We start from the raw sequence: 27,179 nt of genomic DNA on the forward strand, positions 1-27,179 counted from the left end.
AGAGTCTTTGTCCTTCTGTGTCTGACTGGCTTCACTTGAAGTGATGTCCTCCAGCGAGTTCCTGTTGAGGCTCAGAGCTCATGAACCTGACCAGTACCTATGAGGACACGGGTTCGACCCTTGACCTTGCTCAGTGGGTTAAGGATCTGACTTTTCCCTGAGCCACGGTGTAGGTTGCAGACATGGCTCAGATCCCACGTTGCTGTTGCTGTAGCATAGGCAAGCAGCTGTAGCTCTGATTCAGCTCCTAGCCTAGGAACCTCCAAATGCCTCAAGCGAGGCCCTAAAAAGACCAAAAGAAATGATATTGAGATTTTGATATGTGTTGTAGTGTACCTGCTGTTTTTTCATGTAGTATGAAATGTCAATGATATTCCGTCTTCCAATCTATTTTTTTTATTTTTCTGAATTTTTCAGGCCTTGCTCATGACATAATGAAGTTCCCAGGTGAGGGGTCAAATCTGAGCTATTTATGCCAAACTACACCAGAGCCACATCCACACCTACAACACACGTCTGTGACCTACACCACAGCTCAAATCAACACTGGACCCTTAACCCACTGAGTGAAGCCAGGGATTGAACCTGCTTCATCATGGATATTAGTTGGGTTCATTCCTGATGAGCCACAATGGGCACTCCTCCTTCCCCTCTGTGAACATGGAATGTCATTTGAATTCTTTGTGACTTATTCAATTCTTTCAGCAATGTTTTGTAGTTTTCAGTGTAAAAGTTGTTTCCTTTCTTAGAGCCCTGAGCCTGCTTTCCAGCTACTCCAGCAGCACCATGAGAAGGACGGGCTCGTGAAAACATTGGCGTGTCCCTCACTGCCTCTGCACTGAGCTCTGATTATGGCAGCACAGGTGTTGTGGGCCATACACAGCACCTCTGCTTACCCGTGGGTTCTGCTAGGAATCGGTCTAGAATGTCACCGTTGCCATCTCTCTTTGGGGGTCTGCAGGGCCTCCCAGAATTCCTGGCACAGGTTCATGAGCACAGGAGATACATACAGATGAATGATCAGGTCAGACCAGCCAACTGGTCTGCAGTAAAGCATGTCCGGGGAGGGGAGGTCATATCTTGCTCATCTTTGAATCTCCACCCTGAACACGATGCCTGATGTGGCAGTCACTGGCAGAGCACCTCTTTATACTTCATGGAATTCTGTAATAAATAGTGCAATCCATTCATATAAAACACAGCACCGTTCAATTGCTTACTCAGCTATCCCCTTTTCAGTGTGTGTAGAGGTGGAATTTCAGGTGTGTCAGTTTAGAGGTAGGAGCTATAAAGGGCCATAGAAGGAAGAAGTTGAAAGGTCATTCCTTCAGCACGTTGCTGTCCTTCGAATGTTGGCATCTGTGCTCACCTTGTGTGGAAGGGTCTCAGTCCATGGAGCAGAGGGAAGGTCTGGGAGCCTGGAGGAAAACCCAGGGTGATGCTCTGTAACCTGCAGTCACCTCAGGGAAGCAGGAGGAATGGGAGGGTCACTCTTTCTAACTCAATTCCCCGCGTGGTGTATTTCTACAGAGTCAGTGGTGGAGAGCATGAGCAGCCGCCAGGATGAGGAGGCTGCAGGTAGGGAAGAGCACGCAGCTGGGATCCAGTGGGAGAGGGTTCCTGGGAGCACCTGGGTTCCGCCTGCTGCCGGGAGAGGGAGGAAGTGGGGGATAGGACTTGGCGGGTGGGTGGGTGGGTGGCCTAATGAGTGGCACTCTGCTGTGGTGTTTTCCCCTGTGAAATGGATACCACGAAGAAGACTTGGGTCCCTGGTCTTTGTTGTGCTGTGTTTGTATTCCTCTCTCCTTTTCTTTGAGAGGGAGAATCGATTTTCCCTCCCAAAGCTGCTCCTTCCTGCTTTGGTCTCTGCCCGTTGTGCAAGTTTGCTTTGTGATTGGCACCGTGAGGGCCCAGTGCACAAGAGCTGTTGACTTGGTTTCCTTTATTGGCCTTGAGGGACCTGAAGTGGTGGCACCCAAAGCTCTCCTAGGCCCTTGACCCTGGAGACCAAGTTGGTCGAGTGAGTGTCAGGTGGTGGGTGAGAAGGCAGCTCTCTCACTCTGCATGTTCGGGATTTCTGACCTCCCTGTCCTATTGTGTCCTCACGGTGTGTCCTGAGGGAAGGGGCGTTCCCAGAGTTGGATGCCCAGAACAGGGAACTGAGGCACAGACAGATCTACATCTCCTTTTGTGGCATGTGTTTCTTCTACAGGGGATGTGAGGAGTTCCCTAGTGTCCTAGAGGCTAAAGATCGAGTGTTCGATCCCTTCCGTGGTGCAGAATCAAGTGCCTGGGTTGGGAACCACAGCATCCCCTGGGAGTGGTGACAATCAATCAGTCAACCAATGGGATTGACATCAGACCATTCTGCATGGTCATTATCTAGGTTGTCTCCGCTACCCAGAGGCATTTTCACACGAAACCTGTGTGGGGAGGTAATGTTTTGAAGTGCACCCCAAAGAGCAAGATCTTTCTAAGTAGAACTTGGATTCTGAAGGCTCTTCTGGGCGGCCGGGTGTTATGGGCTTTGAGGGCTTGGCCTGGGAGTCAATTATTAGTCATTTCCCTGTTATCTTCTGCAATCAGGATGTCACTCGTTCTCTCTGTTGTCATGTATTTTCCAGAATCTTGCTTTGGAAACCTAGGATCTTGCTTCAGGAGTCTGAGGGCAATTTTGTTCTTTACCACCTTGGCTGGAATAATCCCATGGTGGCCACACAACAGGGTGCACCCTGCCAATGAGCCAGATGAAGGTACTGTGGAACCTGACTCAATACATCCAGGCCTGAACAATGATTCTAGTTCATTCCGTGTTCCAAATTTCAGAACAAACTCTACAAATGCTACGCCACATCTTTCTTTTATTCCATGATGCAAATTCAAACGAACTAACTCGGAGTTCCCATCGTGGCGCAGTGGTTAATAAATCCGACTAGGAACCATGAGGTTGTGAGTTTGATCTCTGGCCTTGCTCAGTGGGTTAAGGATCCAGGGTTGCCGTGAGCCATGGTGTAGGTTGAAGATGTGGCTCGGATCCTGAGTTGCAGTGGCAGTGGTCACTGTAGGCCACTACAACTCTGATTAGACCCGTATCCTGGGAATCTCCATATGCTGAGGGAAGCAGGCCTAGAAAAGGCAAAATGACAAAAAAAGCAAAAAATAAATTGAATAACTCAGTTGGTAATTTCCCAACTATGGAAATAATGATTCATTTAAAATCGACATTTGGTTCCTGGTTAATAGCAAAGGTGACCTCACTCATTTTATGACATTTGCTGATATTTAACATTTCCAGTTGTAATAGATCCCTGCATGGAACCACATTTCCCAATTTGAAAACAATACTAGAAATGATTTAGAACAAGATTATATTAACAAGAAATGGTGGATATTACAGAAAGCTCCTCTAACCCATTCCTCCAATTTCCACCAATGACAACGTCCAGCACTGAATGGGGAACTCATGGTACACTGAGCAGCAAAAGATTCCTATAATTTTAATTAATGAAAAGTTCCCCATTTACATTCACATTCAGTTTTTGGGCTGTGCCAGTAGTTGAGGTTGGACACATGCAAAATATTAGGAGGCCCCAGTATGTTACCATAGAGAACGTGTACACTCCCATTTGTAGAAGGACGTTATTCCCAACAGCAAAGAGATGAAACCAATCACAAATGACAAGAGATCAGGAGAGAGATCAAATGCGATATGTGAACAGAAGAGAACAGTATTCTACCGGAAACAAAAGTAAAATTTTAAATAGGATACCAAGAGGATGATCCAAAAAAAAAAACTAAGTACTGTTTGACCAAAAGTGAGGAGTTCCCATCATGGCGTGCCAGCAGTGAAACCGATTAGGAAGCATGAGATTGTGAGTTTGACCCCTGGCCACAATCAGGGGGATAAGGATCTGGTGATGCCGTGAGCTGTGGTGTAGGTGGCAGATGCAGCTGGGATCCTGCCTTGCTGTGGCTCTGACATAAAATGGCAGCTACGGCTCCTATTAGACCCCTAGCCTGGGAACCTCCATATGCCATGCGTGTGGTCCTAAGAACCAACAAGTATCAATAGAAAAAAAAATAGAGAAATCAGGCAGCACAGAGAAGGAAATATCGTGCAACTCAACATATAGGCGGTAACCAGACTCGGCAGAGTGTCAGAGATGGAAAGTAGAAATGGCCAAGACCTGGCAGCAGGGCTGAAGGGGGAGTCATTCCTGAATGGGTGCAGAGGTCCTATGAGTTATGATGAGAAAAGTTGTTATGGACAGTGGTGCAAAGTACATAGCATTGGGAAGGCCTGCTCTCCCCGTGAGTTTCCTATTGCCAAAGTATTCCAAAGAGAAGCATTATGTATCTAAGAAAAGAAAAGAGGCGAAACATCCCAGAGGATGGCGTGTGAACACAGGAGCACCCTGTGGGAAGAGTAGGGAAGCTGAAATGATCTCCTGCCATTTCAGAAGATGGAGGAATGTGGCTGGAGAGGAAAATGGGCAGGAGGATTCACGAGACTCTGTCATGGCAGCAGAGCCTGCATGCTCGTGTTGGCCATTTCTCAGATGGAGAATATGCCACGGAGAGGTTCCCTTTAGCAAGAGAGGCAGAGGCTCCCTTTCTCAGGTCTTTCAAGGTGCTCTCTGCCGTCCTTCAAAACGTTTACCCGGGAGGATGGGCCAAGAGAAGCTCCATCCGTGCTTCATCCCACCCCCACCCCTTGACTCTCAGCCCATGTCCAGTCAGGTGAGGTGCCCAGAGTACCTCCCGAGCAGCACCACCGCCTTGCTGACAGTGACTGTGTGTCCCCCTAGCAACCCTCGATGATGTTGTGGAGGCCGGCGGGAGTGAGAAGACGGAGGAAGAGGCCCTGGCTGGGGCAAATGAGGAGGAGGTGGGGCCGGGAACTGAGAAGGTGCAGGAGGAGGCTGCCTGCATTGACGAGGCAGAGGAGGAGGCAGGCCCATCCCTTGAAAATGACGAGGAGTCCCCAGCCAGCGACCTGGTTGAGCAGGAAGACCAGCTTGCCCCCAAGGTAAGCTCACCTTTCTTGATCGGAGATTTAAAAAGGTGCCTCCTTTCTTCTTGGATGTGCCTACTTCAGAAAAGGAAATCTGAGCAAGTCCATTATAGAGGATATATGCACATTCCTCTGTGGAGGAATGTTGAGTCAAAGTTTGGTACCAACCAATAACTCCTTCCAAGGGGCATTGGCAAAAGGGACCACATCAGTTCCCAAGTGTACATAGGGAGCATTTGTCTTTGAAGAAGCCTGAATGTTTTGTTTTGTTGTCTTTTTGCCTTTTCTAGGGCCACTCCTGTGGCATATGGAGGTTCCCAGGCTCAGGGTCAAACCAGAGCTGTAGCCACCGGCCTGCGCCAGAGCCACAGCAACGCGGGATCCGAGCAACGTCTGCAACCTACACCTCAGCTCACGGCAATGCCGGATCCTTAACCCACTGAGCAAGGCCAGGGATCGAACCCGCAACCTCATGGTTCCTGGTCGGATTCGTTAACCACTGTGCCACGACGGGAACTCCAAAGAAGCCTGAATGTTTTTTAAATGAACGTGGACTTGGGAGGTCTTCCATGAAAAGCTGGTGCCTTTTCCACAGGTGTCTTTGCTGTCTTCTTTTGGGGAAACAGACTCAACTCTGCCTTCTGTCTGTGTGCCTGCGGTCCGCAACCACAGGAAGACCTGTGGCCACAGTGCAGAGGATGCTGTGACACTCACAGTGTTTTCTTTTCTCTCATCACAGGTGGACGGGATGGACGATGAAAGCCGTAAGTATTCTGGAACCCGGCTCTGCTGAGGAGAAGTCCAGGTGTTGAGGAAGGGCGGGGGGTGCTTTCCTGCCCCTTTGGTTGCAGAGACACCCTGATTCTGGGTTCCTCCTGGGAAAGGGGGTGAAGGATGGGGTGAAAGAGACTGACTTCCCACAAAAGGGCCATCCCAAGTCCTCGGGTCCCTGGAGGAAAGGAGGCTCTTTGTATGGTGGGGGTAGGTGTCCGGGAACATTGGGGGGTGTGCGTGTGAGGGCCTGTTGGTGTGATTGTGAACCAGTGTGAGTGGGTGTGTTTTGTGGGGAGTCACTTGTGCCTTAGCACCACATAGCTGTCCAGTTTCTCGTTGAACAGTCTCATGATGACCGCAGGCTAACTGTCCATTCCCTCATTCTCCCTGCACCCGCTGGGAGCAAGGTTTGGGGAAAAGGCTTTCCTTCCTCTGTTGGTCTTTCGTTTCCTCTTTTCTTCCCCCTCTGCTTGGTGCAGACTTTCATGCTGTTGTTTCAAACATGTGCCATGAACTCGAGCCTCTTGAGGTTGTAAGTGTCCCGAGGAGTGTTGTGAACGCTGTGCTCCCCCCGCACCTCCTGCCCACTCGGGGCAGCCACCCTTCCAGCCTCTGCTCAGGAGTGTTCTTTCAGACACCTCATGTGCATGACATCAGAGAGTCTTTGTCCTTCTGTGTCTGACTGGCTTCACTTGAAGTGATGTCCTCCAGCGAGTTCCTGTTGAGGCTCAGAGCTCATGAACCTGACCAGTACCTATGAGGACACGGGTTCGACCCTTGGCCTTGCCCAGTGGGTGAAGAATCCCGCATTGCGGTGAGCTGCGGCAGAGGTCCCAGACGCGGCTGGTATCCAGCTTGGCTGTGGCTGTGGTGTCGGCCGGTGGCCACAGCTCTGATTTGCCGCCTCGCCTGGGAATTTCCATCTGCTGCGGGGGCAGCCCTCAAGCCCAAAAGTGAATCAGTCAATAATGTCCTGGAGTTCTCTGTGCATTGCTGCAATGGGTAGGGTTTCCTTCTTCTGTGACAACGGAATACCTTGCTATGGTCTGTATCCACCCCGTTGTCTTTCTCAGTCTGTGTGCCCGTGGACACTGGGGCTCTGTTTCTGTTGGGCTCTTGTGTATGGCGCTGCCGTGATCCTGGGATGGCAGGTCTCTTTACCCGACACTGATGGATCTTCCTTTACATGTCCATGCAGCAGTGGGATTGCAGGGTCCTGCCGTGGTGTTTCCCGTCCTGGCTGGCCCCGTTGACATTCCCTGCTACAGTGTCCAGAAGTCCCAGGCAGTCACATCTTCCCAAACATCTGTTCAGGTTTGAAAACACTCCGTGTCCTACCAGGTGGGAGGTGATACCTCGTGGTGCCTTTGCTTTGCCTTTCCATTGTGATAGGCGACTTTGGGAAACTTGCCCTCTGTGTGCTGCTCTCTGTGGTCTTCTTGGACGGTGGGTCTCTCCCAGGCTTCCACTCATCTACAACTGAGGTATTTGCCTTTTGATTCAATTGATTTGTAGTTGTTTCCCATATATTCCAAATATGAGCCCCTGTTTCAAATACAAGATTTACAAATATCCTCTTCTGTAGGTTGTCTTTCCATTCAGTGGATTGTTAGACACTGTCCTTTCTGTTTGTTTCTATTTTAATGGAGGTACAGTGTTGTTTCACTCTCTGCTGTGGAGCAACGTTCCCCAGTCGTGTGTGTCCATTAACGTATGTTCCTTTTTTGATATTATTGCCGTCTGAGATCAGGTCGATTACAGGAGATTGGATCTCGTTCTCCGTGTGCTGCAACAGGAGGACCTTGTTGTCTCTCCATTCTCAATGCCGTAGTTGGCATCAACTGCCCCCAAACTCCCAGTCCGTGCCCTTCACAACCACAAGTCTGTTCTCTGCATCCGTGGGTTCTGTGGACAGGTTCCTTTGTGCCGTGCTTTAGATTCCACCTCTAAGTGAGATCAGGTGGTATCCGTCTTTCTCTTTGTCACGTACTTCACTTTGCACGAGAATCTCCCGATCCATCCCTATTGTTTTGAGTGGCATTGGTTTCTTCTTCGATTTTCTGGCTGAGTCGTGAATTCCATCATCTATGTGGACCACATCGTCATGAGCCATTCATCTGTCTGTGGACATGAGGTGGCTTCCCTGTCTTGGCTGTTGTGAACAGTGCTGCCATAAACATAGAGGGGCATATGTCTTTTTCCTGGATACATTTGTCCTGATATTTCCCAGGGTGCTTGGCTTGCTAGGTCGCATGCCCTGCTGTGTTCAGTTTTCGCAGGACCCTCCATGGTGTCTTCCATAGTGGTTGTACCAGTGTACGTTCGCATCGGCAATGCTGGGGCGGGGGAGCCTTTTCTCCACCCGTATCTGCGACCGACACCAGAGCTCTCGGCAACGCTGGATCCTTAACCCCCTCAGCGAGGCCAGGGATCAACCCCGCAAGCTCGTGGTTCCTAGTCGGATTCGTTTCCGCTGTGCCCTGACGGGAACTCCTGGGTGGTTTCTTTGCTGTTGTTGTTGTGGAGGTGTATGAGTTTTCTTTATATATGTTTTGGAGGTGAACCTCACGGGCAGTGGTCCCTTTCTCCTCAGTGCTTCTGTAGAGCTGCTGTCCACAGTGTGCCAGCCACTGGCCAGAAGGAGCCATTTCTGCTTAATTGAGTTCAGTCAGTAGTTAGGTCTGCCTCTTGCAGTGAACAGAATAAAGCAGCCTATGGTTCACTCCCAGGGGCCACCACACAAGTGTGTCCATGCAGCTGGAATTTCAGGTGTGTCACCCTGGAGCTGAGGCCTCCAGATGGACTCGTAGAAGGGAGATGTGTAAGGCTCCATCCCTCAGCAGCCCACGATCTCTGAAGGTTTGCCACTGTGGCCAATGTTTTATGGAAGCTTCTGAGGCCGTAGAGCAGAGGGAAGTTCTGAGCACACGGAGGACAAGCCAGGGTGGTGCTGTGTGGCCGCAAACAACCCTAAGTAGGGGATACGTGTGGGGGACAGGCTCTAACACCTTGATTCCTTATGTCTGTGTCTCTGCAGTATGTTTCATGGAGAGTCTGAGTGACAGCAACCATGATGAAAGTGATACAGGTAAGAACAGCTCTCAGGTAGGAGCCAATGGGAGAGGGATCCCGGGACACTTGGGTGACGCCTGCTGCTTGGAGTGTGGGGCAGGTGAGTCTGAAACTTAAAAACAGAAAGAAATTGATGTAAAGATGTTCACCGCCTACTTTAATAAGGAGAGGGAGCAGATATGAGATGCCTGAATGTTGGCATCTGTGCTCACCTTGTGTGGAAGGGTCTCAGTCCATGGAGCAGAGGGAAGGTCTGGGCACCTGGAGGAAAAACCAGGGTGATGCTCTGTACCCGTAGTCACCTCAGGGAAGCCGGAGAAACGGGAGGGCCACTCTTTCTAACTCCTTGATTCCCCTGATGGTGTGTTTCTACAGACTCAGTGGTGGAGAGCCTGAGCAGCCGCCAGGATGAGGAGGCTGCAGGTAGGGAAGAGCACGCAGCTGGGATCCAGTGGGAGAGGGTTCCTGGGAGCACCTGGGTTCCGCCTGCTGCCGGGAGAGGGAGGAAGTGGGGGATAGGACTTGGCGGGTGGGTGGGTGGGTGGCCTAATGAGTGGCACTCTGCTGTGGTGTTTTCCCCTGTGAAATGGATACCACGAAGAAGACTTGGGTCCCTGGTCTTTGTTGTGCTGTGTTTGTATTCCTCTCTCCTTTTCTTTGAGAGGGAGAATCGATTTTCCCTCCCAAAGCTGCTCCTTCCTGCTTTGGTCTCTGCCCGTTGTGCAAGTTTGCTTTGTGATTGGCACCGTGAGGGCCCAGTGCACAAGAGCTGTTGACTTGGTTTCCTTTATTGGCCTTGAGGGACCTGAAGTGGTGGCACCTGAAGTGGTGGCACCTTGACCCTGGAGACCAAGTTGGTCGAGTGAGTGTCAGGTGGTGGGTGAGAAGGCAGCTCTCTGGCTCTGCATGTTTGGGATTTCTGGCCTCCCTGTCCTATTGTGTCCTCACGGTGTGTCCTGAGGGAAGGGATGTTCGCAGAGTTGGATGAGTTAAAGGAGGCATACTTGGAGTTCCAGTGGTTAAGGAATCCAACTAGGAACCATGAGATTGCGGGTTCGATCGCTGGCCTCACTCAGTGAGTTAAGGATCCAGTAATGCCGTGAGCTGTGGTGTAGGTGGCAGATGCAGCTGGGATCCTGCCTTGCTGTGGCTCTGACATAAAATGGCAGCTACGGCTCCTATTAGACCCCTAGCCTGGGAACCTCCATATGGCATGTGTGTGGCCTAAAAAGCAACAAGTATCAATAGAAAAAAAAAATAGAGAAATCAGGCAGCACAGAGAAGGAAATATCGTGCAACTCAACATATAGGCGGTAACCAGACTCGGCAGAGTGTCAGAGATGGAAAGTAGAAATGGCCAAGACCTGGCAGCAGGGCTGAAGGGGGAGTCATTCCTGAATGGGTGCAGAGGTCCTATGAGTTATGATGAGAAAAGTTGTTATGGACAGTGGTGCAAAGTACATAGCATTGGGAAGGCCTGCTCTCCCCGTGAGTTTCCTATTGCCAAAGTATTCCAAAGAGAAGCATTATGTATCTAAGAAAAGAAAAGAGGCGAAACATCCCAGAGGATGGCGTGTGAACACAGGAGCACCCTGTGGGAAGAGTAGGGAAGCTGAAATGATCTCCTGCCATTTCAGAAGATGGAGGAATGTGGCTGGAGAGGAAAATGGGCAGGAGGATTCACGAGACTCTGTCATGGCAGCAGAGCCTGCATGCTCGTGTTGGCCATTTCTCAGATGGAGAATATGCCACGGAGAGGTTCCCTTTAGCAAGAGAGGCAGAGGCTCCCTTTCTCAGGTCTTTCAAGGTGCTCTCTGCCGTCCTTCAAAACGTTTACCCGGGAGGATGGGCCAAGAGAAGCTCCATCCGTGCTTCATCCCACCCCCACCCCTTGACTCCCAGCCCATGTCCAGTCAGGTGAGGTGCCCAGAGTACCTCCCGAGCAGCACCACCGCCTTGCTGACAGTGACTGTGTGTCCCCCTAGCAACCCTCGATGATGTTGTGGAGGCCGGCGGGAGTGAGAAGACGGAGGAAGAGGCCCTGGCTGGGGCAAATGAGGAGGAGGTGGGGCCGGGAACTGAGAAGGTGCAGGAGGAGGCTGCCTGCATTGACGAGGCAGAGGAGGAGGCAGGCCCATCCCTTGAAAATGACGAGGAGTCCCCAGCCAGCGACCTGGTTGAGCAGGAAGACCAGCTTGCCCCCAAGGTAAGCTCACCTTTCTTGATCGGAGATTTAAAAAGGTGCCTCCTTTCTTCTTGGATGTGCCTACTTCAGAAAAGGAAATCTGAGCAAGTCCATTATAGAGGATATATGCACATTCCTCTGTGGAGGAATGTTGAGTCAAAGTTTGGTACCAACCAATAACTCCTTCCAAGGGGCATTGGCAAAAGGGACCACATCAGTTCCCAAGTGTACATAGGGAGCATTTGTCTTTGAAGAAGCCTGAATGTTTTGTTTTGTTGTCTTTTTGCCTTTTCTAGGGCCACTCCTGTGGCATATGGAGGTTCCCAGGCTCAGGGTCAAACCAGAGCTGTAGCCACCGGCCTGCGCCAGAGCCACAGCAACGCGGGATCCGAGCAACGTCTGCAACCTACACCTCAGCTCACGGCAATGCCGGATCCTTAACCCACTGAGCAAGGCCAGGGATCGAACCCGCAACCTCATGGTTCCTGGTCGGATTCGTTAACCACTGTGCCACGACGGGAACTCCAAAGAAGCCTGAATGTTTTTTAAATGAACGTGGACTTGGGAGGTCTTCCATGAAAAGCTGGTGCCTTTTCCACAGGTGTCTTTGCTGTCTTCTTTTGGGGAAACAGACTCAACTCTGCCTTCTGTCTGTGTGCCTGCGGTCCGCAACCACAGGAAGACCTGTGGCCACAGTGCAGAGGATGCTGTGACACTCACAGTGTTTTCTTTTCTCTCATCACAGGTGGACGGGATGGACGATGAAAGCCGTAAGTATTCTGGAACCCGGCTCTGCTGAGGAGAAGTCCAGGTGTTGAGGAAGGGCGGGGGGTGCTTTCCTGCCCCTTTGGTTGCAGAGACACCCTGATTCTGGGTTCCTCCTGGGAAAGGGGGTGAAGGATGGGGTGAAAGAGACTGACTTCCCACAAAAGGGCCATCCCAAGTCCTCGGGTCCCTGGAGGAAAGGAGGCTCTTTGTATGGTGGGGGTAGGTGTCCGGGAACATTGGGGGGTGTGCGTGTGAGGGCCTGTTGGTGTGATTGTGAACCAGTGTGAGTGGGTGTGTTTTGTGGGGAGTCACTTGTGCCTTAGCACCACATAGCTGTCCAGTTTCTCGTTGAACAGTCTCATGATGACCGCAGGCTAACTGTCCATTCCCTCATTCTCCCTGCACCCGCTGGGAGCAAGGTTTGGGGAAAAGGCTTTCCTTCCTCTGTTGGTCTTTCGTTTCCTCTTTTCTTCCCCCTCTGCTTGGTGCAGACTTTCATGCTGTTGTTTCAAACATGTGCCATGAACTCGAGCCTCTTGAGGTTGTAAGTGTCCCGAGGAGTGTTGTGAACGCTGTGCTCCCCCCGCACCTCCTGCCCACTCGGGGCAGCCACCCTTCCAGCCTCTGCTCAGGAGTGGTCTTTCAGACACCTCATGTGCATGACATCAGAGAGTCTTTGTCCTTCTGTGTCTGACTGGCTTCACTTGAAGTGATGTCCTCCAGCGAGTTCCTGTTGAGGCTCAGAGCTCATGAACCTGACCAGTACCTGTGAGGACACGGGTTCGACCCTTGGCCTTGCTCAGTGGGTGAAGAATCCCGCATTGCGGTGAGCTGCGGCAGAGGTCCCAGACGCGGCTGGTATCCAGCTTGGCTGTGGCTGTGGTGTCGGCCGGTGGCCACAGCTCTGATTTGCCGCCTCGCCTGGGAATTTCCATCTGCTGCGGGGGCAGCCCTCAAGCCCAAAAGTGAATCAGTCAATAATGTCCTGGAGTTCTCTGTGCATTGCTGCAATGGGTAGGGTTTCCTTCTTCTGTGACAACGGAATACCTTGCTATGGTCTGTATCCACCCCGTTGTCTTTCTCAGTCTGTGTGCCCGTGGACACTGGGGCTCTGTTTCTGTTGGGCTCTTGTGTATGGCGCTGCCGTGATCCTGGGATGGCAGGTCTCTTTACCCGACACTGATGGATCTTCCTTTACATGTCCATGCAGCAGTGGGATTGCAGGGTCCTGCCGTGGTGTTTCCCGTCCTGGCTGGCCCCGTTGACATTCCCTGCTACAGTGTCCAGAAGTCCCAGGCAGTCACATCTTCCCAAACATCTGTTCAGGTTTGAAAACACTCCGTGTCCTACCAGGTGGGAGGTGATACCTCGTGGTGCCTTTGCTTTGCCTTTCCATTGTGATAGGCGACTTTGGGAAACTTGCCCTCTGTGTGCTGCTCTCTGTGGTCTTCTTGGACGGTGGGTCTCTCCCAGGCTTCCACTCATCTACAACTGAGGTATTTGCCTTTTGATTCAATTGATTTGTAGTTGTTTCCCATATATTCCAAATATGAGCCCCTGTTTCAAATACAAGATTTACAAATATCCTCTTCTGTAGGTTGTCTTTCCATTCAGTGGATTGTTAGACACTGTCCTTTCTGTTTGTTTCTATTTTAATGGAGGTACAGTGTTGTTTCACTCTCTGCTGTGGAGCAACGTTCCCCAGTCGTGTGTGTCCATTAACGTATGTTCCTTTTTTGATATTATTGCCGTCTGAGATCAGGTCGATTACAGGAGATTGGATCTCGTTCTCCGTGTGCTGCAACAGGAGGACCTTGTTGTCTCTCCATTCTCAATGCCGTAGTTGGCATCAACTGCCCCCAAACTCCCAGTCCGTGCCCTTCACAACCACAAGTCTGTTCTCTGCATCCGTGGGTTCTGTGGACAGGTTCCTTTGTGCCGTGCTTTAGATTCCACCTCTAAGTGAGATCAGGTGGTATCCGTCTTTCTCTTTGTCACGTACTTCACTTTGCACGAGAATCTCCCGATCCATCCCTATTGTTTTGAGTGGCATTGGTTTCTTCTTCGATTTTCTGGCCGAGTCGTGAATTCCATCATCTATGTGGACCACATCGTCATGAGCCATTCATCTGTCTGTGGACATGAGGTGGCTTCCCTGTCTTGGCTGTTGTGAACAGTGCTGCCATAAACATAGAGGGGCATATGTCTTTTTCCTGGATACATTTGTCCTGATATTTCCCAGGGTGCTCGGCTTGCTAGGTCGCATGCCCTGCTGTGTTCAGTTTTCGCAGGACCCTCCATGGTGTCTTCCATAGTGGTTGTACCAGTGTACGTTCGCATCGGCAATGCTGGGGCGGGGGAGCCTTTTCTCCACCCGTATCTGCGACCGACACCAGAGCTCTCGGCAACGCTGGATCCTTAACCCCCTCAGCGAGGCCAGGGATCAACCCCGCAAGCTCGTGGTTCCTAGTCGGATTTGTTTCCGCTGTGCCCTGACGGGAACTCCTGGGTGGTTTCTTTGCTGTTGTTGTTGTGGAGGTGTATGAGTTTTCTTTATATATGTTTTGGAGGTGAACCTCACGGGCAGTGGTCCCTTTCTCCTCAGTGCTTCTGTAGAGCTGCTGTCCACAGTGTGCCAGCCACTGGCCAGAAGGAGCCATTTCTGCTTAATTGAGTTCAGTCAGTAGTTAGGTCTGCCTCTTGCAGTGAACAGAATAAAGCAGCCTATGGTTCACTCCCAGGGGCCACCACACAAGTGTGTCCATGCAGCTGGAATTTCAGGTGTGTCACCCTGGAGCTGAGGCCTCCAGATGGACTCGTAGAAGGGAGATGTGTAAGGCTCCATCCCTCAGCAGCCCACGATCTCTGAAGGTTTGCCACTGTGGCCAATGTTTTATGGAAGCTTCTGAGGCCGTAGAGCAGAGGGAAGTTCTGAGCACACGGAGGACAAGCCAGGGTGGTGCTGTGTGGCCGCAAACAACCCTAAGTAGGGGATACGTGTGGGGGACAGGCTCTAACACCTTGATTCCTTATGTCTGTGTCTCTGCAGTATGTTTCATGGAGAGTCTGAGTGACAGCAACCATGATGAAAGTGATACAGGTAAGAACAGCTCTCAGGTAGGAGCCAATGGGAGAGGGATCCCGGGACACTTGGGTGACGCCTGCTGCTTGGAGTGTGGGGCAGGTGAGTCTGAAACTTAAAAACAGAAAGAAATTGATGTAAAGATGTTCACCGCCTACTTTAATAAGGAGAGGGAGCAGATATGAGATGCCTGAATGTTGGCATCTGTGCTCACCTTGTGTGGAAGGGTCTCAGTCCATGGAGCAGAGGGAAGGTCTGGGCACCTGGAGGAAAAACCAGGGTGATGCTCTGTACCCGTAGTCACCTCAGGGAAGCCGGAGAAACGGGAGGGCCACTCTTTCTAACTCCTTGATTCCCCTGATGGTGTGTTTCTACAGACTCAGTGGTGGAGAGCCTGAGCAGCCGCCAGGATGAGGAGGCTGCAGGTAGGGAAGAGCACGCAGCTGGGATCCAGTGGGAGAGGGTTCCTGGGAGCACCTGGGTTCCGCCTGCTGCCGGGAGAGGGAGGAAGTGGGGGATAGGACTTGGCGGGTGGGTGGGTGGGTGGCCTAATGAGTGGCACTCTGCTGTGGTGTTTTCCCCTGTGAAATGGATACCACGAAGAAGACTTGGGTCCCTGGTCTTTGTTGTGCTGTGTTTGTATTCCTCTCTCCTTTTCTTTGAGAGGGAGAATCGATTTTCCCTCCCAAAGCTGCTCCTTCCTGCTTTGGTCTCTGCCCGTTGTGCAAGTTTGCTTTGTGATTGGCACCGTGAGGGCCCAGTGCACAAGAGCTGTTGACTTGGTTTCCTTTATTGGCCTTGAGGGACCTGAAGTGGTGGCACCTGAAGTGGTGGCACCTTGACCCTGGAGACCAAGTTGGTCGAGTGAGTGTCAGGTGGTGGGTGAGAAGGCAGCTCTCTGGCTCTGCATGTTTGGGATTTCTGGCCTCCCTGTCCTATTGTGTCCTCACGGTGTGTCCTGAGGGAAGGGATGTTCGCAGAGTTGGATGAGTTAAAGGAGGCATACTTGGAGTTCCAGTGGTTAAGGAATCCAACTAGGAACCATGAGATTGCGGGTTCGATCGCTGGCCTCACTCAATGAGTTAAGGATCCAGTAATGCCGTGAGCTGTGGTGTAGGTGGCAGATGCAGCTGGGATCCTGCCTTGCTGTGGCTCTGACATAAAATGGCAGCTACGGCTCCTATTAGACCCCTAGCCTGGGAACCTCCGTATGGCATGTGTGTGGCCCTAAAAAGCAACAAGTATCAATAGAAAAAAAAATAGAGAAATCAGGCAGCACAGAGAAGGAAATATCGTGCAACTCAACATATAGGCGGTAACCAGACTCGGCAGAGTGTCAGAGATGGAAAGTAGAAATGGCCAAGACCTGGCAGCAGGGCTGAAGGGGGAGTCATTCCTGAATGGGTGCAGAGGTCCTATGAGTTATGATGAGAAAAGTTGTTATGGACAGTGGTGCAAAGTACATAGCATTGGGAAGGCCTGCTCTCCCCGTGAGTTTCCTATTGCCAAAGTATTCCAAAGAGAAGCATTATGTATCTAAGAAAAGAAAAGAGGCGAAACATCCCAGAGGATGGCGTGTGAACACAGGAGCACCCTGTGGGAAGAGTAGGGAAGCTGAAATGATCTCCTGCCATTTCAGAAGATGGAGGAATGTGGCTGGAGAGGAAAATGGGCAGGAGGATTCACGAGACTCTGTCATGGCAGCAGAGCCTGCATGCTCGTGTTGGCCATTTCTCAGATGGAGAATATGCCACGGAGAGGTTCCCTTTAGCAAGAGAGGCAGAGGCTCCCTTTCTCAGGTCTTTCAAGGTGCTCTCTGCCGTCCTTCAAAACGTTTACCCGGGAGGATGGGCCAAGAGAAGCTCCATCCGTGCTTCATCCCACCCCCACCCCTTGACTCTCAGCCCATGTCCAGTCAGGTGAGGTGCCCAGAGTACCTCCCGAGCAGCACCACCGCCTTGCTGACAGTGACTGTGTGTCCCCCTAGCAACCCTCGATGATGTTGTGGAGGCCGGCGGGAGTGAGAAGACGGAGGAAGAGGCCCTGGCTGGGGCAAATGAGGAGGAGGTGGGGCCGGGAACTGAGAAGGTGCAGGAGGAGGCTGCCTGCATTGACGAGGCAGAGGAGGAGGCAGGCCCATCCCTTGAAAATGACGAGGAGTCCCCAGCCAGCGACCTGGTTGAGCAGGAAGACCAGCTTGCCCCCAAGGTAAGCTCACCTTTCTTGATCGGAGATTTAAAAAGGTGCCTCCTTTCTTCTTGGATGTGCCTACTTCAGAAAAGGAAATCTGAGCAAGTCCATTATAGAGGATATATGCACATTCCTCTGTGGAGGAATGTTGAGTCAAAGTTTGGTACCAACCAATAACTCCTTCCAAGGGGCATTGGCAAAAGGGACCACATCAGTTCCCAAGTGTACATAGGGAGCATTTGTCTTTGAAGAAGCCTGAATGTTTTGTTTTGTTGTCTTTTTGCCTTTTCTAGGGCCACTCCTGTGGCATATGGAGGTTCCCAGGCTCAGGGTCAAACCAGAGCTGTAGCCACCGGCCTGCGCCAGAGCCACAGCAACGCGGGATCCGAGCAACGTCTGCAACCTACACCTCAGCTCACGGCAATGCCGGATCCTTAACCCACTGAGCAAGGCCAGGGATCGAACCCGCAACCTCATGGTTCCTGGTCGGATTCGTTAACCACTGCGCCACGACGGGAACTCCAAAGAAGCCTGAATGTTTTTTAAATGAACGTGGACTTGGGAGGTCTTCCATGAAAAGCTGGTGCCTTTTCCACAGGTGTCTTTGCTGTCTTCTTTTGGGGAAACAGACTCAACTCTGCCTTCTGTCTGTGTGCCTGCGGTCCGCAACCACAGGAAGACCTGTGGCCACAGTGCAGAGGATGCTGTGACACTCACAGTGTTTTCTTTTCTCTCATCACAGGTGGACGGGATGGACGATGAAAGCCGTAAGTATTCTGGAACCCGGCTCTGCTGAGGAGAAGTCCAGGTGTTGAGGAAGGGCGGGGGGTGCTTTCCTGCCCCTTTGGTTGCAGAGACACCCTGATTCTGGGTTCCTCCTGGGAAAGGGGGTGAAGGATGGGGTGAAAGAGACTGACTTCCCACAAAAGGGCCATCCCAAGTCCTCGGGTCCCTGGAGGAAAGGAGGCTCTTTGTATGGTGGGGGTAGGTGTCCGGGAACATTGGGGGGTGTGCGTGTGAGGGCCTGTTGGTGTGATTGTGAACCAGTGTGAGTGGGTGTGTTTTGTGGGGAGTCACTTGTGCCTTAGCACCACATAGCTGTCCAGTTTCTCGTTGAACAGTCTCATGATGACCGCAGGCTAACTGTCCATTCCCTCATTCTCCCTGCACCCGCTGGGAGCAAGGTTTGGGGAAAAGGCTTTCCTTCCTCTGTTGGTCTTTCGTTTCCTCTTTTCTTCCCCCTCTGCTTGGTGCAGACTTTCATGCTGTTGTTTCAAACATGTGCCATGAACTCGAGCCTCTTGAGGTTGTAAGTGTCCCGAGGAGTGTTGTGAACGCTGTGCTCCCCCCGCACCTCCTGCCCACTCGGGGCAGCCACCCTTCCAGCCTCTGCTCAGGAGTGGTCTTTCAGACACCTCATGTGCATGACATCAGAGAGTCTTTGTCCTTCTGTGTCTGACTGGCTTCACTTGAAGTGATGTCCTCCAGCGAGTTCCTGTTGAGGCTCAGAGCTCATGAACCTGACCAGTACCTGTGAGGACACGGGTTCGACCCTTGGCCTTGCCCAGTGGGTGAAGAATCCCGCATTGCGGTGAGCTGCGGCAGAGGTCCCAGACGCGGCTGGTATCCAGCTTGGCTGTGGCTGTGGTGTCGGCCGGTGGCCACAGCTCTGATTTGCCGCCTCGCCTGGGAATTTCCATCTGCTGCGGGGGCAGCCCTCAAGCCCAAAAGTGAATCAGTCAATAATGTCCTGGAGTTCTCTGTGCATTGCTGCAATGGGTAGGGTTTCCTTCTTCTGTGACAACGGAATACCTTGCTATGGTCTGTATCCACCCCGTTGTCTTTCTCAGTCTGTGTGCCCGTGGACACTGGGGCTCTGTTTCTGTTGGGCTCTTGTGTATGGCGCTGCCGTGATCCTGGGATGGCAGGTCTCTTTACCCGACACTGATGGATCTTCCTTTACATGTCCATGCAGCAGTGGGATTGCAGGGTCCTGCCGTGGTGTTTCCCGTCCTGGCTGGCCCCGTTGACATTCCCTGCTACAGTGTCCAGAAGTCCCAGGCAGTCACATCTTCCCAAACATCTGTTCAGGTTTGAAAACACTCCGTGTCCTACCAGGTGGGAGGTGATACCTCGTGGTGCCTTTGCTTTGCCTTTCCATTGTGATAGGCGACTTTGGGAAACATGCCCTCTGTGTGCTGCTCTCTGTGGTCTTCTTGGACGGTGGGTCTCTCCCAGGCTTCCACTCATCTACAACTGAGGTATTTGCCTTTTGATTCAATTGATTTGTAGTTGTTTCCCATATATTCCAAATATGAGCCCCTGTTTCAAATACAAGATTTACAAATATCCTCTTCTGTAGGTTGTCTTTCCATTCAGTGGATTGTTAGACACTGTCCTTTCTGTTTGTTTCTATTTTAATGGAGGTACAGTGTTGTTTCACTCTCTGCTGTGGAGCAACGTTCCCCAGTCGTGTGTGTCCATTAACGTATGTTCCTTTTTTGATATTATTGCCGTCTGAGATCAGGTCGATTACAGGAGATTGGATCTCGTTCTCCGTGTGCTGCAACAGGAGGACCTTGTTGTCTCTCCATTCTCAATGCCGTAGTTGGCGTCAACTGCCCCCAAACTCCCAGTCCGTGCCCTTCACAACCACAAGTCTGTTCTCTGCATCCGTGGGTTCTGTGGACAGGTTCCTTTGTGCCGTGCTTTAGATTCCACCTCTAAGTGAGATCAGGTGGTATCCGTCTTTCTCTTTGTCACGTACTTCACTTTGCACGAGAATCTCCCGATCCATCCCTATTGTTTTGAGTGGCATTGGTTTCTTCTTCGATTTTCTGGCTGAGTCGTGAATTCCATCATCTATGTGGACCACATCGTCATGAGCCATTCATCTGTCTGTGGACATGAGGTGGCTTCCCTGTCTTGGCTGTTGTGAACAGTGCTGCCATAAACATAGAGGGGCATATGTCTTTTTCCTGGATACATTTGTCCTGATATTTCCCAGGGTGCTTGGCTTGCTAGGTCGCATGCCCTGCTGTGTTCAGTTTTCGCAGGACCCTCCATGGTGTCTTCCATAGTGGTTGTACCAGTGTACGTTCGCATCGGCAATGCTGGGGCGGGGGAGCCTTTTCTCCACCCGTATCTGCGACCGACACCAGAGCTCTCGGCAACGCTGGATCCTTAACCCCCTCAGCGAGGCCAGGGATCAACCCCGCAAGCTCGTGGTTCCTAGTCGGATTCGTTTCCGCTGTGCCCTGACGGGAACTCCTGGGTGGTTTCTTTGCTGTTGTTGTTGTGGAGGTGTATGAGTTTTCTTTATATATGTTTTGGAGGTGAACCTCACGGGCAGTGGTCCCTTTCTCCTCAGTGCTTCTGTAGAGCTGCTGTCCACAGTGTGCCAGCCACTGGCCAGAAGGAGCCATTTCTGCTTAATTGAGTTCAGTCAGTAGTTAGGTCTGCCTCTTGCAGTGAACAGAATAAAGCAGCCTATGGTTCACTCCCAGGGGCCACCACACAAGTGTGTCCATGCAGCTGGAATTTCAGGTGTGTCACCCTGGAGCTGAGGCCTCCAGATGGACTCGTAGAAGGGAGATGTGTAAGGCTCCATCCCTCAGCAGCCCACGATCTCTGAAGGTTTGCCACTGTGGCCAATGTTTTATGGAAGCTTCTGAGGCCGTAGAGCAGAGGGAAGTTCTGAGCACACGGAGGACAAGCCAGGGTGGTGCTGTGTGGCCGCAAACAACCCTAAGTAGGGGATACGTGTGGGGGACAGGCTCTAACACCTTGATTCCTTATGTCTGTGTCTCTGCAGTATGTTTCATGGAGAGTCTGAGTGACAGCAACCATGATGAAAGTGATACAGGTAAGAACAGCTCTCAGGTAGGAGCCAATGGGAGAGGGATCCCGGGACACTTGGGTGACGCCTGCTGCTTGGAGTGTGGGGCAGGTGAGTCTGAAACTTAAAAACAGAAAGAAATTGATGTAAAGATGTTCACCGCCTACTTTAATAAGGAGAGGGAGCAGATATGAGATGCCTGAATGTTGGCATCTGTGCTCACCTTGTGTGGAAGGGTCTCAGTCCATGGAGCAGAGGGAAGGTCTGGGCACCTGGAGGAAAAACCAGGGTGATGCTCTGTACCCGTAGTCACCTCAGGGAAGCCGGAGAAACGGGAGGGCCACTCTTTCTAACTCCTTGATTCCCCTGATGGTGTGTTTCTACAGACTCAGTGGTGGAGAGCCTGAGCAGCCGCCAGGATGAGGAGGCTGCAGGTAGGGAAGAGCACGCAGCTGGGATCCAGTGGGAGAGGGTTCCTGGGAGCACCTGGGTTCCGCCTGCTGCCGGGAGAGGGAGGAAGTGGGGGATAGGACTTGGCGGGTGGGTGGGTGGGTGGCCTAATGAGTGGCACTCTGCTGTGGTGTTTTCCCCTGTGAAATGGATACCACGAAGAAGACTTGGGTCCCTGGTCTTTGTTGTGCTGTGTTTGTATTCCTCTCTCCTTTTCTTTGAGAGGGAGAATCGATTTTCCCTCCCAAAGCTGCTCCTTCCTGCTTTGGTCTCTGCCCGTTGTGCAAGTTTGCTTTGTGATTGGCACCGTGAGGGCCCAGTGCACAAGAGCTGTTGACTTGGTTTCCTTTATTGGCCTTGAGGGACCTGAAGTGGTGGCACCTGAAGTGGTGGCACCTTGACCCTGGAGACCAAGTTGGTCGAGTGAGTGTCAGGTGGTGGGTGAGAAGGCAGCTCTCTGGCTCTGCATGTTTGGGATTTCTGGCCTCCCTGTCCTATTGTGTCCTCACGGTGTGTCCTGAGGGAAGGGATGTTCGCAGAGTTGGATGAGTTAAAGGAGGCATACTTGGAGTTCCAGTGGTTAAGGAATCCAACTAGGAACCATGAGATTGCGGGTTCGATCCCTTGCCTCACTCGGTGTCTTAAATATCCAGCATTTTTGTGAGCTATGGTGTTTGTCGCAGATACAGCTTGCATCCTGTATTTCGTGGCTGTGGTTTCGACTGGCAGCTGCAGCTCCCATTTTGTCCCTAGCCTGGGAACCTCCATATCCTGTCAGAGTTGCCCTAGAATAACGAAAAAGACAAAAATAGTATAAAATAAAATAAAGGAGAAGTCATCTGGGGTTGCTGCATAGGATCCAGTACCCTTGAGTCCTGTCCACCTGCACAGCTGACCCCAGGCTGCTGTCATGACTCTCCTCCCCTCTGGGAGAGGTCCATGTCCAGCTGCCCAAAGAGACCACCCCTGGCCAGCAGGAATTTGGGGGACTGTGTGAAGGAGCTGCTGGCCTTGCTTCAGACCCTTTCTCTCCTGGCCCTGTGACCTCATCTCCTGGGATTGACCATGTCCCAGACAGAGCCTCTGGCAGCAGGACCAGGTGGTCACAGCTCCTGTTGGATCCCCCTCTTCCCATCAGACTGCTATCCCCTGATCCCCAAATCCCAGTCATGTTGACCCTGTGTCCCTTCCTAGCCTGGCCCTGGTCTCCTCCCTCCCAGGTCCCCGAGGCTCAGGCCAAATGGAGGCAGGTGGTGAGCATTCACATCGGGTCTGTACTGAACCAATCTCAGCCTGAGAGAAGTGACACAGGGTCCTTTCCCTCTGAGTTTGTGTCAGCCTCTCTAAGGCCTCCCTCATGTCGGGGCTCCAGAAAACAATCAAGATGAAGGCATCTATCCCTCAGTGCTCATGTACGAAGAGTGGCTCACCTGGCCCAGCCCTGCATCCTTGTGGATGCTTAGTGCTCCTGGCATCACACAGAAGACATGGCAGGATCCCAACCTGAGTGGGAATTTCCAGGGTCTGGGTCTTCCCTCAGTCTCTGTAAGGCCCAGGGATGGCCTGGGCCATCCCATGCCACCCATTCTCAAACTGAGGTTGGAACTTCTGTAAATTCTTTGACATAGATGACAAGTTCAAATGCAGCAACCCCTGAGGCAATTCAGTTCTGTCTTCTCTTGGGAAAAGTGAAAGGCTAGGATTCAAATTTGTTGTATTCCTTTCAGTGACTTTTCACTGTGTCATCTAATAACATGAATGTAACTTGTTTTAGTACACTTTCAAAAGCATTGTCTTCTCAGAGTTCCTGCTGTGGCTCAGTGGGTTAAAAACACGACATGGTGTCCATGAAGATGCAGGTTCAATCCCTGGCCTCGCTCAGTCAGTTGAAGAATCTGGCATTGCTGCAAGCTGTGGCATACATTGCAAAGGCGATTCAAATCCCACCTTGTGGCATCTGTTTTAGGCCTGCAGAGGCAGCTTGTCCCTGACCCCTAGCCCATGAACGTCCATATGCTGCAGGTGTGGCTGAAAAAAGAAAAAGAGAATACCTTTCTTCTATATACTTTTCATGCAGCAATAGAATAAAAAGATAAATTTATATTTCTACTACCACATCTTCATGATTTTTTGAAACTCTTAATACTGAAAAATATTTATTGAATTTCTTTTGCTATAGATTATTTACTGTATTGTGTTAGTTTCAGGTGTACAGCTTCAAATTCTTTTTCTTTACAGGTTATGAGAAGATATTGCATAGAGTTCCATGTGCTACACAGTGAATCCTTGTTGCTTCTCTATTAATCTCACACTCCCAATTGATCCCTTCCCTTCCTTTCCCTTTCCCCTTTGCTAATGGAAGTTTGCTTCCCATGTCTGTGCGTTGTTTCAGTTTTGTAAAAAAGCTGGATTGTAGTCATGTTTCAGATTCAGCATAGAAGTGTTAGAACTTTCATCTTTGTCTAACTTACTTCACGTAGTATGATAATCTCTAGGTCTGTCCATGTTGCTGCAAATTGCATGGCTTCATTCTTTCTTATGGCTGAGTGTGACTCCTATATATACATGAAGTATTTTTTGAAGAAGTGAGGTATTTTTGTACCTATTTCTGCTGTACAGCAAAGGGACCCAGTCACACCTATTTATACATTATTTTTCTCTTCTTATGTTCCATTGTGTTCTCTCCAAAGAGACTGAATACAGTTCCCTGTGCTACAGCGTAGGGCCTCATTGCTTATCCATCCTAAATGTAAGCGTTTGCATCGACCAACCCCAAATTCCCAGTCCATCCCACTTCCTCTCCCCTCCCCCTTGGCTCCCCACACGTCTGTCCTCTAGATCTGTGAGTCTGTTTCTGTTCTGGAGATATGTTCCTTTGTGCCCTATCTTGGCTTCTGCATGGAAGTGATGTCATGTGGTATTTGTCATTGTCTTTCTGACTTGTGCCACATACCATGATAACTTTAGTGGCATCGCTGTTGCTGCCAGTGGCATTGTTTCTTTCTTGTACACAGCTGAGTGGTACGACATTGTATATGTGTACCCCATCGTCTTCATCCATCCATCTGTTGGTGGACATTTAGATTGCTTCCATGCCTTGGCTCTTGTGAATTGTGCCATGAACATACAGGGGCATGTGTTTTTTGAGGGGGGTTTGGGTTTTTTTTTGTTTTTCATTTTTTTGTGTTTTTACCATTTCTTGGGCCGCTCCCGTGGAATATGGAGGTTCCCAGGCTAGGGGTCAAATCGGAGCTGGAGCTGCTGGCCTACACCACAGCCACAGCAATGCAGGATCCGAGCTGTGTCTGCAAACTACACCACAGCTCATGGCAACGCCGGATCCTTAACCCACTGAGCAAGGCCAGGGATTGAACCCGCAACCTCATGTTTCCTAGTTGGATTCGTTAACCACTGAGCCACGATGGGAACTCCACAGGAGCATGTGTCTTTTTGAGTGAAAGTTTTGTCTGGGTAGATGCCCAGGTGTGGGATTGCTGGATCATATAGGGTAGTACTGTAGTGAGTTTTCTGAGGAACCCCCATACTCTTTTCCAGAGTGGTCACACTGATTTCCACTGCCACCAACAGTGTAGGAGGGTTCCCCTTTCTCCACACCCCCTCCAGCATTTGTTATCTATCAACTTAATGACGGCCATTCTAACAGGTGTGGGGTGGTCCCTCGCTGCAGTTTTGATGTGTAGTCCCCTCGTACCAGGCAAGGTTGAGCATCTCTTCATGTGCCTATTGGCCATCCCTAAGCCTCATCTGGAGAAATGTCTCTTTAGGTCTTCCGGCTCTTTTTGCATTGAGTTGTTTGGTTTTTGTGGTGGTGGATGAGTTGTATGTGTTGTTTCTCTATTTTGAAGGTAAAGCCATTGGTGGGTGAATCATGTACAAATATTCTCTCCTAGAATAGATTTACAAGGAGATCCTGCTGAATAGCATTGAGAACTATGTCTAGATACTCATGTTGCAACAGAAGAAAGGGTGGGGGAAAAACTGTAATTGCAATGTATATATGTAAGGATAACCTGACCCCCTTGCTGTACAGTGGGAAAATAAAAAAAAAAAACAAATATTCTCTCCCATTCTGTGGAGTTTTTCTTTTTTAAAAAAAGGTCTCCTTTGCTGTGCAAACGCTTTTGAGCTTAATTAGTTCCTACTGATTTAGTTGTGTTTTTATTGTCATTATTCTAGGAGGCATATCAAACAAGATCTTGATGCGATTTATGTCCAAGAGCATTCTGCCTGTTGTTCTCTAGGGGTTTTCTAGTATCTGGCCTTACATGGAGGTCGCCCAGCCATTTGGAGTTTATTTCTGTGTATGGTGTTAGTGAATGTTCTCACTGCACTTTTGACAGGTACCTGTCCGGTTTTCCCAGCACTACTGATGGAAGACAATGTCTTTCCTCCAGTGTATGTTCTTGCCTCCTTTGCCATAGAGCAGTTGACCCTTGGTGCTTGGGTTTATTTCTGGGCTTTCTGACTGATCAGTGTTGCTGCTTTTTCGCCAGGATCATAGAGTTGAATGACTGTAGCTTTGTAGTATAGTCTGAATACAGGAAGACTGATTTCTCCACTTCTTCCCCCCCCCCCCTTGAAAAGCACAAGCGAGAATGGCCAGGAGGTAGAAAGCATTCTCAGGGTAAAAGGAGGTCTTCAGGCCTCTGTCCATTTCTGCCACGCAGGTCTCATGGTTAGTGGTATAAAGCATGGGCTGCAGGGGCTGGTTACCCCTTCCCTTGGGTTATCAGATGTCCTGCTCCTCCCAGAGCCCCACTGGGAGGGACTACATCCTTGTCTCCTGGAGCCTCCCCTTTCCGCTGCATCTGTTTCACTGTGCAGGGATCAGTCCCTTGAAGGCTGCCCAGCCCAATGCACAGGGAACTCGCTCCTGGAGGACAATTGTATTCCCTCTTTGCTAACAGAAAACCTCCTCAGCTAAGCACAGCATAGACGGCAGTGCCACGGGGATCTGAGCCCTGGGGAGTTCCAGGCCCTGAGGAGCCTGACGGACCCACACATCCACCCAGGGGAGCCCTCCTTCCATCTGACTCTGCACCTCCTCGGTGATGGCATCCCTGTGTTTGTGTTGCAGACTCCTCTGGGACACCTTGAAGCCTCAGCCTGGGACTGGAAGAGTCCAAAAGTTTCCATCTTGACCAGGATACAAGATTGACCTCACTCTTCATCTATTACGAGCCAACTTTAGTATAAGCTTAGTTCTTTATTGTCTAGATTTAGTATTAAGTTCTGATACATGTTTACTACTTGGTATATAAGATTTTGGTAGAATGTAAGATTGTGTATTAAATAATTGTTACCTATCCATTTGCTTTTTTTAAAACTAGTTTTCGATAAAATAAACACAGGTATAGGAAAGCCCCCTTAAGCAGAGGTAGAACTTAATGCACTGGAGTCAGGCAGTCACCCTAGTGTCCACCCCCTGTCCTGTCACCCGCATCAGTCCTGACTGAAGAAGGGGACTGTGGATTTAGTCCTGACCAACTGCCCTCAAGCCAGTTTCTTTCCAAGGATTCTGTGGCCTCATGTCGGTTTGTACCTTTGACCATGGGAACTCTGTCACGCTCCCTCTTTCAGGATGACATGGTTGGCCGAGCCTTGCATGCCCAGATCCTGGCTGCTGGAACATCCATATCTCACCTTTTCCCTCCTCATGTCTCTGACATGTTTCTTTATATCCCATGCCTGGAGTTGGTATTTTTAAAACATGTAGAGTGACACCGAATGAGACACAGATAAAAACTGTAAAAGTAATTTTAATAAAGTACACTTTGATTGCAAA

The 27,179-nt window shown here is 50.6% G+C and overlaps 1 protein-coding gene across 7 annotated transcripts in view; it reads left to right on the forward strand.

Annotated features, from left to right (window-relative positions):
• LOC146398983 (uncharacterized) overlaps nucleotides 1–27,179 on the forward strand; it is a 97,465-nt gene extending 70,286 nt beyond the window's left edge. For 5 of the 7 annotated variants that reach the window (XM_084980948.1, XM_084980947.1, XM_084980945.1 and 2 more), the window contains 15 exons: nucleotides 1,531–1,578; nucleotides 2,625–2,753; nucleotides 4,809–5,029; nucleotides 5,754–5,778; nucleotides 8,826–8,876; nucleotides 9,236–9,283; nucleotides 10,846–11,066; nucleotides 11,791–11,815; nucleotides 14,863–14,913; nucleotides 15,273–15,320; nucleotides 16,883–17,103; nucleotides 17,828–17,852; nucleotides 20,900–20,950; nucleotides 21,310–21,357; nucleotides 26,472–27,179. In XM_084980948.1, coding sequence (XP_084837074.1) covers nucleotides 1,531–1,578; nucleotides 2,625–2,753; nucleotides 4,809–5,029; nucleotides 5,754–5,778; nucleotides 8,826–8,876; nucleotides 9,236–9,283; nucleotides 10,846–11,066; nucleotides 11,791–11,815; nucleotides 14,863–14,913; nucleotides 15,273–15,320; nucleotides 16,883–17,103; nucleotides 17,828–17,852; nucleotides 20,900–20,950; nucleotides 21,310–21,357; nucleotides 26,472–26,491 — 1,232 coding nt within the window. In that variant the 3' untranslated portion in view covers nucleotides 26,492–27,179. Of the gene's footprint in view, nucleotides 1–1,530; nucleotides 1,579–2,624; nucleotides 2,754–4,808; nucleotides 5,030–5,753; nucleotides 5,779–8,825; nucleotides 8,877–9,235; nucleotides 9,284–10,845; nucleotides 11,067–11,790; nucleotides 11,816–14,862; nucleotides 14,914–15,272; nucleotides 15,321–16,882; nucleotides 17,104–17,827; nucleotides 17,853–20,899; nucleotides 21,187–21,309; nucleotides 21,358–26,471 lie in introns of those variants that run through there. The other 2 variants (XM_084980950.1, XM_084980949.1) reach the window with 2 other exon arrangements.

The sequence above is a fragment of the Sus scrofa genome, chromosome 10 (assembly GCF_054392235.1).
Source record: "Sus scrofa isolate SSC_HxYL_T2T_F1_AM1 chromosome 10, Sscrofa_HxYL_maternal_Yorkshire_Landrace_v2.0, whole genome shotgun sequence".
Lineage (NCBI taxonomy): Eukaryota > Metazoa > Chordata > Mammalia > Artiodactyla > Suidae > Sus > Sus scrofa.